Source organism: Sus scrofa, chromosome 10 (genome assembly GCF_054392235.1).
Source record: "Sus scrofa isolate SSC_HxYL_T2T_F1_AM1 chromosome 10, Sscrofa_HxYL_maternal_Yorkshire_Landrace_v2.0, whole genome shotgun sequence".
NCBI classification, from domain to species: Eukaryota; Metazoa; Chordata; class Mammalia; order Artiodactyla; family Suidae; genus Sus; species Sus scrofa.
Window position 1 is genome coordinate 54309334 of NC_139392.1, and position 12307 is coordinate 54321640.

At 48.6% G+C, this 12307-nt stretch overlaps 1 protein-coding gene across 16 annotated transcripts in view; it reads right to left on the reverse strand.

The window, feature by feature from the left end:
- Positions 1-12307, reverse strand: part of DAPK1 (death associated protein kinase 1) — a 228989-nt gene that overhangs the window by 19076 nt on the left and 197606 nt on the right. For 15 of the 16 annotated variants that reach the window (XM_021064610.2, XM_084979758.1, XM_021064606.2 and 12 more), the window contains one exon: positions 4394-4616. In XM_021064610.2, the coding sequence (XP_020920269.2) occupies positions 4394-4616 (223 nt within the window). Of the gene's footprint in view, positions 1-3169; positions 4617-12307 lie in introns of all 16 variants that reach the window. The other variant, XR_014817705.1, reaches the window with a different exon arrangement.

Sequence of the window (12307 nt, forward strand, 5' to 3'; positions counted from 1 at the left end):
TTCCTGCTATGGCGCAGCAGAAACAAATCCTGCTAGGAACCATGAGGTTTTGGGTTCAATTCTTAGCCTCGCTCAGAGGGTTAAGGATCTGGAGTTGCCGTGAGCTGTGGTGTAGTTCGAAGATGTGGCTGGGATCCTGCATTGCTTTGGCTGTGGTGTAGACAGGTAGCTATAGCTCCAACTCCACCCCTAGCCTGGGATCCTTCATATGCTGTGGGTGCAGCCCTAAAGAGAAAAAAAAAAAAAAAAAAAAAAAAAAAAAAAATTCCGGCTGGGGACACAAACAATGGGAATATCCAAGGGGTTGAGGGGGCAGGAAGAGAAGGGTCAGGTGCATGGGCAGGAGGAGGGGCAATAAGATGTGAAGAATAGTTCATATATGTATGTTTTCCCCCCAGGTTATAAAAGCAGAAAACTTGGCAAACAGACATGTAAAGAAGAAAACAAAACAACTCAACTGTCTATGACAATGTGATGGACATTTTAGCATATTTCTTTGCAGATCATTAGTCCAATTCTGACAAAAGCCACGGGGCTTTGCAAGAATGGGTTTGTCCATTTCCCTGTGCTCTGACCACTGTCGGGAATAAGATTTGTCTCAGTGGCACTGCAGGCTGGTGCTTGCTGGCGGGGTTGGGGAGAGCAGACCAGATTCAGTGTGTGACAGACCTTCCTGCACCTTGCTGATAGTTTTTGTTGGCAGGATGAAAGGTTAGGACACAGTTTGTATATAGTATTATTAAGCTCTCAGTTATTAACAGGGGAACATTACAATCCTTGGAGGGAAAACCTTTTTGCTAACTGCTGACCCCTAGTGGTGAAAAGTGGCAGCTGCTGATGGAAAAGGCACTTTTGTGCCCCAGTCAGAAGAGACCTCTTGCAACCCTGTCCTGCAGCACTTCCCCTAAACACTTGCTCCTCCGCTGGCATCGTAGAACCACAGTTCAACAGCTACAGCACTTATCTGGCTACGAGGTGAGTGTGCGTGTGGTCCCCCACACCTCCCAGTCCTGTCCTCCGGCTGGTGGCCCGTCCTTTGGCCTCCAGCGCAAAGCAAAGGGCCAAGTTTCTAAAGGCGAACAACTTTCCTGCAGACACAGCCTCCTGGTTCTTCCTGGCCTCAAGCAGGACTGAAATTAATTGTTGATTTCCAGTCTGGGTGGAAACTTTATTGATTTATTTATTTTTGGGGCTGCACCCGCGGTATATGGAAGTTCCCAGGCTAGGGTCAGATCAGAGCTACAGCTGACAGCCTATGTCATAGCCACAGCAATTCCAAATCCGAGCCACGTCTGTGACCTATACCATAGCTGAGGGCAACACCAGATCCTTAACCCACTGAGCAAGGCCAGGGTTCGAACCTGCATCCTCATGATACTAGTCCAGTTCTTAACCAGCTGAGCCACAACAGGTACTCTCTGAGCTGCATTTTAGCAAAAATCTACTTCCAGATTCTTCCAGATATGGGAAACTGACCAGGAGGAAGATGAATGGACATATTATTTCTGAGGGCTGAGGGCTGAGCTGCAGATAAGATCTCTCCCTCCCGAGAAACCCATACATCACCTGATATGTGGCCGGTTCAGTGTAGGTCACAGGCTCCTGGGGCATCAACTCATATCCAATAGGACGTATAAAAATTCCAGGTCACATATCTGGATAGATCTCATCTCTTTGTCTTTCTCTGTCTCTGCTTGCTTGCTTTCTTTTCTTTTCTTTTCTTTTTTTTGTCTTTTGTCTTTTTAGGGCCGCACCCTTGGCATATGGAGGTTCCCAGGTTAGGGGTGGGATCAGAGCTGTAGCTGCCTGCCTATGCCAGAGCCACAGCAACTTGGGATCCGAGCCGCCTCTGTGACCTACAGCACAGCTCACAGCAACGCCGGATCCTTAACCCACTGAGAGAGGCCAGTAATCGAACCCGCAACCTCATGGTTCCTAGTTGGATTCATTTCTGCTGCGCCACGATGGGAACTCCTGTCTCTGCTTTCTATCTCTCTCTGTCTGCCTGTTTACCTGCTTGTCTCTCACAGGCACAGAGTGGTTCAGACTGGAGTGACTTCAATCCAGGACAGGAGAGAGTTGGCTCCCTCTAGAGGTAACACTAGGAACTGCCAGAGAAGCTCATTTGGAGTTTTGAGGCAAACACAGGCCTGGTCCACAAACACAGGCTGAACTAAATCATTAAATTGGAAAAACTAATGGCTTCTGAGAAAGTGTAAACCTATCTTAATTCCCCAAGTTAAGCAAAATTACAGAGGAAAATGGAAAACGTGAGCACGAATATGCCCTATGTTGGATGGAGTTGCAAGTGTCATTTAATAAGCTCTGGCTCGGGAGCCAGACGTGTCGTGAACCGGCAGCTGTGTGACTCCAGGCAATCTACTTGACAGCTCAGGGTTTTAATAAAAGGGTGGTAAAAATGCCAATGAGGCTGTCATGTGGATTAAATGAGGTGTCACACGTTCCACATCTTGCCCAGTTCTTGGCACACAGCTAGTGCTCAGCTCATATCAGCAATACGTGTTAGTCATATTATAAGTATTCTATTTTTTTTTTCTTTTTAGGGCCACACCTGTGGCATATGGAGGTTCCCAGGCTAGGGGACGAATCAGAGCTACAGCTGCTGGCCTACACCACAGCCACAGCAACGCCAGATTTGAGCTGTGTCTGTGACCTACACCACAGCTCACGGCAATGCCGGATCCTTAACCACTGAGAGAGGCCAGGGATCCAACCCCCAACCTCATGGTTCCTAGTCGGATTCGTTTCCTCTGCGCCACAACGGGAACTCCATAAGCATTCTAATTATATATCCATTTAGGTTATATTTCTTCCCAAGTCTACTGCCGTGTTCAGAGGGAAGACGATGAAAGGAGCGGGTAGATTTCAGGCAGCTGTCCCCCACCCCCTGATTAAGGCTGCCCAGAACTCTTCCTTATAGAGACAGAAACCACAAAGAAATACAAACTTAAAGACATTTGTTTTCATCCTGGGGAACAGACTGACACCTTCGTATCATGTACAGAAAGTGAATCCAAGGCTCAGGCTTCACCACTGACATTGTTTTTGTTTTTTGTTTTGTCCTTTTAGGGCTGCACCTGCAGCATATGGAAGTTCCCAGGCTAGGACTCAAATCGGAGCTTCAGCTGTTGGCCTATGCCACGGCCACAGCAACGCCAGATACAAGCCTCATCTGCAACCTACACCCAGCTCACGGCAACGACGGATCCTTAACTCAATGAACGAGGCCAGGGATCAAACCCGCGTCCTCGTGGATACTAGTCAGGTTTTTAACCCACTGAGCCACAACGGGAACTCCCAACATTGACACTGTTCAGGTCTCTATTCTTGGATACTAGCTGGATTCATTTCTGCTGTGCCGCAATGGGAACTCCTTGGGTCTCTACTCTTATCTTTGAAAAACTTAATCCCCCCACTCTAAAGTGGGCGTTCAGGACAAACAACACCCCAGCCTGCACAACTTCCTCTTGCTCACCTAGGTGCTTCCTGCAGCTCTGGCTGTGAATCCAGAGAATCGTGTCTGTGGGAGGTGGGGGCAGACGACAAAGTCCGCTTCCCAGCCAGGGTCCCAAGGAGCAGACAGACCAATGGAAAAACCACCAGAAGCCTTTCAAAAACCACCCACCCAGTTGGAGATGTGCCGAGACAGCTTCCTTTTTTTTTTTTTTTGCCATTTCTTGGGCCGCTCCCACGGCATATGGAGGTTCCCAGGCTAGGGGTCTAATCAGAGCTGTAGCCACCGGCCTACGCCAGAGCCACAGCAATGCGGGATCTGAGCCGCCTCTGCAACCTACACCACAGCTCACGGAAATGCCGGATCCCTAACCCACTGAGCAAGGCCAGTGATGGAACCCGCAACCTCATGGTTCCTAGTCGGATTTGTTCACCACTGAGCCACAACGGGAACTCCCAGGCTTCCGTTTTTGCTGCTCTGTGTTCTGGGATCCCAGGATGCGCCCGCAGCCCTCCCAGAAGAAAGCCTACAGGGGGGCGGGGTGGACCCACCCTGGGGGCCGAGATCTCATCGCTGCCACCTTGAACCTATGCCAGTCCAAGCTCTCCGTGTGTTCACAGGCAGAGTCCCCTGGCAGGACACGACCTGATGGTGCTATTTGGCATGTCTATGATGGTCGACTGTGATTTCAGTGGTGCCTTTTCCGGGCTATCACTTGGGCAAGGTGCCCTTGCTGGCCAAGAGAGGGGTGGGCACCAGGCCAGGAGCCAGGGAGACCACCCCTAGAGGCCACCGACACTGCGGGAACCAGCCAGCCTCTGGCCAAGCACCCACATCAAAGCCACCCCTCTTCCCAGACCTGGACACGAGCTTAGAACCCAATGGAGAGCTGGGGGCTGGGGGGTGGGGGGAGCCTACCTGCTGGCTTGGAGGCCAAGGGCGAGGGCGGGAAGCGCGTGGAGTTGGTGGAGGAGAGCCGGGGCCGGCGTCTTCGGAAGAAGCTCCGAAGCAGCCCGCACTTGAGAGATTCCACCAGGGTGGTCTTCCCAGACCCCGAGTGGCCGAACAGCTTCAGCTTGATTCTTGGCTGGAGGTTCTGCGTGGGTCGCAGCTGCTGGATGAAGAGCCCTCGGTGCGTGTCCTGAAACCAGAGGACAGAGGGCCTGATGGTCACAGAGGAGCAGACCCCTAGCAGGACACACATGTGGTCCCCAAGGTTCTGGATGCTCGCTGCATCCTTCCGGTCTGGGAGTTTTCTTTTCCGTTTTGAAAAAATTGAGGGATGAGTTATACCCTCAATTGAGCTATACCATTAGACTAGAGTCGAGGTATAACAATATGCTAGTTCCAGATGGACAACGGAAATGATTCCGCGTCTGTATACACCGTGAAAAGATCGCCATAGTAAGTCTGGTTCACATCCAGCCCCACACACAGTAAAGCTTTCTTTCGTGTCATGAGCACTTTAAAGATCTAGTCTCGGAGTTCCCATCTTGGCTCAGTGGTTAACGAATCCGACTAGGAACCATGAGGTTGCGGGTTCAATCCCTGGCCTTGCTCAGTGAGTTAAGGATCCGGCGTGGCAGTGAGCTGTGGTGTAGGTCGCAGACATGGCTTGGATCCTGTGTTGCTGTGGCTCTGGTGTAGGCTTGGCAGCTACAACTCCGATTCGACCCCTAGCCTGGGAACCTCCATATGTCATGGGAGCGGCCCTAGAAAAGACAGAAAAAAAAAAAAAAGATCTATTCTCATCAACTTTCACATGTGCAGTGCAGCATTATTAACTCTAGTCAGCGTGCTGTACAGCACCTCCCTGAGATTAACTTATAATTGAAGTTTGTACCCCAGTCTGCGATTTCCATCCATGTGGCACATACATTTCATTCTGTCCCCACTGCCTTTAGAAATTTTTAATGTAGGACGGAGTTCCCATCGTGGCTCGGTGGAAACAAATCTGACTAGCAACCATGAGGACACAGGTTCGATCCCTGGCCTTGCTTAGTGGGTTAAGGATCTGGTTTTGCCATGAGCTGTGGTGTAGGCTGCAGATGTGGCTCGGATCTCGAGTTGCTATGGCTGTGGCTGTGGCGTAGGCTGGTGGATGTGGCTCTGATACGACCCCTAGCCTGGGAACTTCCATGTGCTGCAGGTGCAGCCCTAAAAGGCAATAAAATAAAATGGTGAATTGTAATGTTATATCTATTTTACACTAAATTTTTTAATTCATTTTTTTTAAAGTTGAGTTGACTTACAATGTTGTGCTTATTTTACATTAAAAAAATGTTTTTTTCTTTTTATGGCTGCATGTCTGGCACATGGGAGTTCCCAGGCTAGGGGTCAAATCACAGCTACAGCTGAAGCCTACGCCACAGCTTGTGGCAACGCCAGATCCTTAACCCACTGAGCGAGGCCAGGGATCGAACCTGCATCCTCGCAGACACTATGTCAGGTTGTTAACCGGCTGAGCCACAATGGGAACTCCCCAAAGCATTTTCAACACCCCACAAAGAAACTGTACCCGTTCGTAGACCCTCCCCTCTCTACCCGGCTACTGGCAGCCACCAATGTGCTGTCTCTATGGATTTGCTGACTTCCACTGCATATTTTTTTGCCTTTTAATTAATTAATTTAATTTTTAAATTACAGTTGACTTACAGTATTCTGTCAATTTCTGCTGTACAGCAGCAAAGTGACCCAGTTATACGTATACAAATATATATTATTCTTCTCACATTATCCTCCATCATGTTCCATCACAAATGCCTGGATATCACTGTGCTATACAGCAGGACCTCATTGCTTATCCATTCTAATGTTTTTTTTTTTTTTTTTTTTTTTTTAATTTTCTGCTTTCTAGGGCCACACCTGTGGCATATGGAGGTTCCCAGGTTGAATCCAAGCTACGGCTGCCGGCCTATGCCACAGCCACAGCAACTCGGGATCCAAGCTGCATCTGTGACCTACACCACAGCTCATGGCAACGCTGGATCCTTAATCCACTGAGCGAGGCCAGGGATCAAACCTGAAACCTCATGGCTCCTAGTCAGACTCATTTCCACTGTGTCACAAAGGAAACTCTGCTTATCCATTCTAGATGTAATAGTTTGCATCTACTAACCTCTGACTACCCGTACATCTCACTCACCCCCCCAGCGCCCCCCGCCCCAGGCATATATCCAGACAAAACTTTCATTCAAAAAGACACGTGCATCCCTATGTTCGTTATAGCACAACAGCCAAGATACAGAAACAACCTAAATGTCCATCAACAGATGTGGTACCCATACACAATGGAATACTACTCAGCCATGAAAAAGAACAAACTAATGCCATTTCTGCTGCATTTTGATGTATAACGAACTGGATGGAACAATTACTGTGAAACGATCTATTAAAAGTGAAATGGGGTTGGCCCTGTTAGACTGGCCAGGGCAACTGCTCCTTCTGTGTGGAGGGCTCTCCTTCCTTGTCAATAGTGTGACAAGAGGCCGAGAAAAGCAGCATGAGGTGCAGAGCTAAATGCTGGGGAGGGGCCTGGGGGACATTACAACCTTTCTGCCTTCTTCTTTCTCGGCCCTACGGGGAAATGCAAGTCTCCCCAGTCCTGGATAATTCACAGATTTGCTCACTCACTCATTCATTAGCCAACATTTATGCTAGAACATAAAGGAAGGTCTGTACTTGCCCCAGATCTGCAGTCTTGCAGGGACAAAGACAGGTCAACAAGGTGACATCAGATATAACACGGGTGCTTTTGAAGGGGTGGTGCTGGCACGGTGCTCTGTGAGCACCAAAGAACCTATGTCAAGGTCTACACTGAGGCATCGATTAGGCCACCCTGGCTCCACCCCAGCCACACACCCGGCACGGCTCCCAGCTCCATAGTGACAGCCTGTTGGAGCTGCGGCATATAGCCTGAGAGCCAGTCCTTCTCCGCTACCCAGGAGGGTCTCCTCTGCCTTAGCCTGTTAACTGCCACCCATCCCAGGAGACCTAGTTTGCTGTGCCCTTGCCATTTCTTCGCAGACAGGTTCAAGGTTCTTCTTGTGACCCCACTGTGGAGTAACAGTGTGATGCTGTGAGACTCTTCCCCTCTAGACTAGGGGCCAACCTAGCAAAGGTATAGGCATGCTCGATAAAGAGGGTGCTCAATAAAGAGGTAGGATGCTCAATAAAGAGGTGTCGTGTACATGACGTATTCGGGGTGACCCAGGCAAGAGCGATTCAGAGATTAAGTGCCTGCCTTTCCCTTTCAGTGTGACCTCAGACCTGGCCAGACCATGGCTCCCAGACCTAAATCCTGGGAGGTGCCGATTTACCGGTGATCTCTTCCAGCTGAGCCTCTGTTACTTTTTCCACCAACTGGAACAGAGCAAGCTCAGGCAACAAACTCGAGACTCTCCTGAAGCCTCCAATGTTCCCATCTCCATTTTCTCTTAGCAAACGGTGACCCATCTGTCTCAACAGAGGCAACACTGCCCCCTAGCGGGCATTTTGGGAATGGACGGTGGCAGTTTCAATTCTCAACCCTGGGGGATGCTGCTGGGGGTGGGTAGGTGGATGCTGGGTGTCCTGCCGTGTACACACAATGCCCTGAGAGTTAAGAATTCTCTTGAGTCTTCCTGACTTTTTTATTTAAAATTTTTTGATTTTATTAAAAAAAAACATATTATCATTGATTTACAAAGTTCTGCCACTTTCTGCAGCTCCGTAAAGTGACCCAGTTATACATATACATATTTTCTTTTTCTCACATTATCCTCCGTCATGTTCCATCACAAGTGATTGGATACCTCTGTGCATTATGGCAGGATCTCACTGCTTAGCCATTCTAAATGGAATAGTTTGCATCTATTAACCCCAAACTTCCCAGTCCATCCCACAGCCTCCTCCTCCCGCTTGACAACCACACGTCTGTTCTCCATGTCCATGAGATCATTTCTTTTCTATAGATAGGTTCATCTGTGCCATTTTTTAGATGCCACATAGAAGTGAAATCATATGGTGTTGGTCTTTCTCTTTCTGACTTAGTTCACTTAGTATGGGAATCTGTAGTTCCATCCATGTTGCTGCAAAGCATCTGCCTGACTTTTGAGTGTCTGCTGAGCATTTATAGAAGAGGAAAACCTGTTCATGAGCCTCTGAGCTTGGGGCTCAACTGCATTTGACATTACGATCCAGAGGGTTTGGGGAGGGCATGGTTCAACTACATACTGACTTTCCCAAAAATGCAACTGTTTTGTAAATTGGTGGAATTATATATATGCATGTTCTTCCTGAGCTTTCCGGAGCTCTGACCACCTCCCAACCCCCCTGCTTCCGAAAGTCGGCCTCTTGTTGTGTTTGAGTTGCCATTCTAGCCCCTCGGCATTCATGGTGTTGCAGGGGGCAGACAGTTAGGTATGAGCAGAGGAGGGGGGCGTGGGGCCAGATGGCAGGAAACCATGCATCATGGTTTAGCTGTGGGGTTCATGGGCAGCTAAAGAAAAGCGGGAACCGCCAGACTGACAGGAAACCACACATTTTGGGGTGATAAGCGCCCTGGAGGCAGACAAAGAAAGGTGGAAAAGGGAGCAAATCTCCAGAATGTAACCTGTTGCTTATCATAATAAAATTATAATGAAATTAGCTATGCAGATAAGAAGCACTCATCATGCACTGATGCCAGGACACTTCCAATAAAAGCTTATAAGGAAAATTAAAAAATCCTTCTTCCCTTCAGGAAGGTGGAGCTGGGATGAAGATGAAGGAGCATGATCCCAGATCCCCACCTTCCCAGTGAATGTCCCGCCCATGCAACTGGATGCCCCTTATAACAGATGTGCCAAGAAATGCAGGGCAGCTGCTCGCCTCCCTGCCCACCTCTCCTTAACAGGTGCATTTCTCACTTAAATAAATCCTCACTTTTGTTTTTCAATTCAATTTCTGTCTTGTTTGTGTATTCCTTCTGTGAGGTGACAAGAACCTAACCTTTGGGAACAATGGCCTCCGTAGGGATTACATTCAGTGATTCTGCAGATGGGCCCAAGTACCCGCCCATGTCACAGTCTCCTCATTGCCCACCCTCTGCATTTACATACTGAAACACGTTATAATATTATAGTATATTTAAACTATATGTACACACACACACTTAATTAGCATATATAATTACGTATATGAATACATATCTATTTATATACAAATAATAGATATAGGGAGTTGCCGTCATGGCTCAGCGGTTAACGAATCTGACTAGCATCCATGAGGTCACAGGTTCGATCCCTTTCCTCACTCAGTGGGTTAAGGATCCCATGTTGCCATGAGCTGTGGTGTAGGTCACAGATGTGGCTCGGATCTGATATGGCTGTGGCTGTGGCTATGTTGTAGGCCAGTGGCTGCAGCTCTGATTGGACCTCTAGCCTGGGAACCTTCATATGCCACAGGTATGGCCCTAAAAAACAAAACAAAACAAAACAAAAATAATGTACATAAATAAATACATTAATATCTATAAATAAATAAAATTATATATATATATATATATAAAATTAGCTATGTAGATAAGAAGCACTCATGATTCACTGATGCCATGACACTTCCAATACAAGCTAATAAGGAAAATTAAAAAATCCTTCTTCCCTTCAGGAAGGTGGAGTTGGGATGAAAATTAAGGAGCATGATCCCAGATCCCCACCTAATAAAATTTTATATATATATATAAATTCCCGGAGTGTCTTTGTTATATTACGGTTAGGGCATTCTACGATCTTTTAAAATTACGTGCGTAGGTACACTGTTATCTGTGCATTTTATTTCGAAAGGGCAGAGGCGGCATCACAGTATGTACCTTATGAAATGCCTGGGTGGGCTAGGGCTGGAAACCACGGTTGGACAGTGATCTGTAGAACCTAGGATCGTCCTTAATCGGCTTTGTTCTTCTAACTTCAAATCTCAGTGGGGCCTGAGACAAAACACTGCACTGCATGGAGGGGGTTGGGGTGTCTCGCCAACAAGCCAGTCCCCTGAATTATTACCCGAGTCAGCCCAGAAGCTGAAAAGTTCTATTCTGAGACAGTTATGCATGGGGGTACTGCAGGAAAAAAAGGGGGTGCTGGCATTCAGCCCCATCCTATCCGATGTTGCAGGTAAACCCATGACCACCTGAAGCCAATCTACCACCTCTTGTGCTCATTTAACCTTTAAAAATCAGCCCTTTTCCCGCCCCTTGAAATCAGTCCCTTCCCATCCCTACCCCTCATCACAATGGGCCTCTGAACTGCAATCAGTGTCCCGTGAGCAGCCCTCCATCAGGAGGCTGTCACTGAGTAAATTAAAAGATTCTCCACTTATTTCATGACACAGCTAACACACACACACACACACACACACACACACAGAAGCACAAATCTTTCATGTGAGGCCAGTAGCTGCTTCTCCTGAGATGCTGTAAAGGAAAACAACTTGCCTCTGGCTTCAATTGTGGATCTGGGTGCAGCTCAAAAAGAACTACGCATGGCTTTCTCCTCTTTCCTTTCCTTTTTTTTTTTTTTTTTTTTTTTTTCTTTTTGGAGATGACCTAAGGCTTATGGAAGTTCTCAGGCTAGGGGTTGCATTGGAGCTGCAGCTGCTGGCCACAGCCACAGCCACAGCAACGCCAGATCTACACCATAGCTCACTGCAAGGCTGGATCCTGAACCCACTGAGCGAGGCCAGGGATCAAACCTACATCCTCATGGGTTCATAATCTGCTGAGCCACAATGGAAACTCGCCGTTGGCTCTCTTCTGTTTCCTGCCCTCCAGATCCTGACACTTTGAGCTTTGGCCAGGCCCTTGCACTCTGAGCAGACTTGGACCACGGAAGCCAGTGGACATGAGTGCTTCCAGCAGCCACCCTGAGCCAAGGCAGCCTTGCCCCGCGCTGCTGCCAGGCTCACACCTTCTAATTCCACGCAGGGCAAGGGCAAGGGTGGGCCCAGGGCGGCTGGTGATGTTTGCCTGCTTCCCAGGTCAGCCCCAGAATCAGAGGCAAGAGAGAAGAGAGGCCGGTTTGTCCAGGTTTAACAAGAATCCTGCTGGGTAAGTTTAGTGAAAATCCTCCACCCTTGGTACCTGAGCAAATGCCACATGCCCAGTCTTGATATCTGATCACCTGGGGCCCACCCTCAGCAAGAATCCTGATGAGTAACCTTTAAAACTTCTTATTTTCCTGATGCCTCAACACCCCCACAAACGGGCTGTGAGCAGGCTCAGGGGCACCAGTGTGTAATGTGGGCTGAGACACAAGCTCCCCTCCCAACTGTGACCCTATGCCATTGCAGTGCACCGGTGACACCCCCTACGCCTTTCCTTGGGTACCCACCCTGATCCCCAGTAAAGGCGCTTGCCACGGGGACCTCTCTGTACTATCTCCCCCCTACCCCCCCCAAGTCTGAGCTCTGGGACCCTGCTGTCTGTCTCTCTGGGACCTGAGACATAAGAAACTATGTCTTCGCCTGAGCCTCTCCTGTCTCCGCTGGTGGCTGTGACTGGCTGATCATCTCATAAAAGAATCCAAAGCAGCCAATCCAGCAAGAAGCCCTGCAGCCTTTGGGTTTCCTCTTAGCAACATTCCACCCACCCGGCTGGCTCTGTGGTTATAAATCCCCAGGGATTCTCACTGGAGTCTCCAGCAAAGAGTCACACTCTCTCCTCTGCAACACACCCCACCCCCAGCAGTACCCCTGAACAGAGCTGACCTGACTAGTCCTTAACCAGAGTCATGAATTGTTTTTCTTTCTTTTTTGCTTTTTAGCGCCGCACCCACGGCAGATGGAGGAAGTTTCCAGGCTATGGGTTGAAATGGAGCTGTA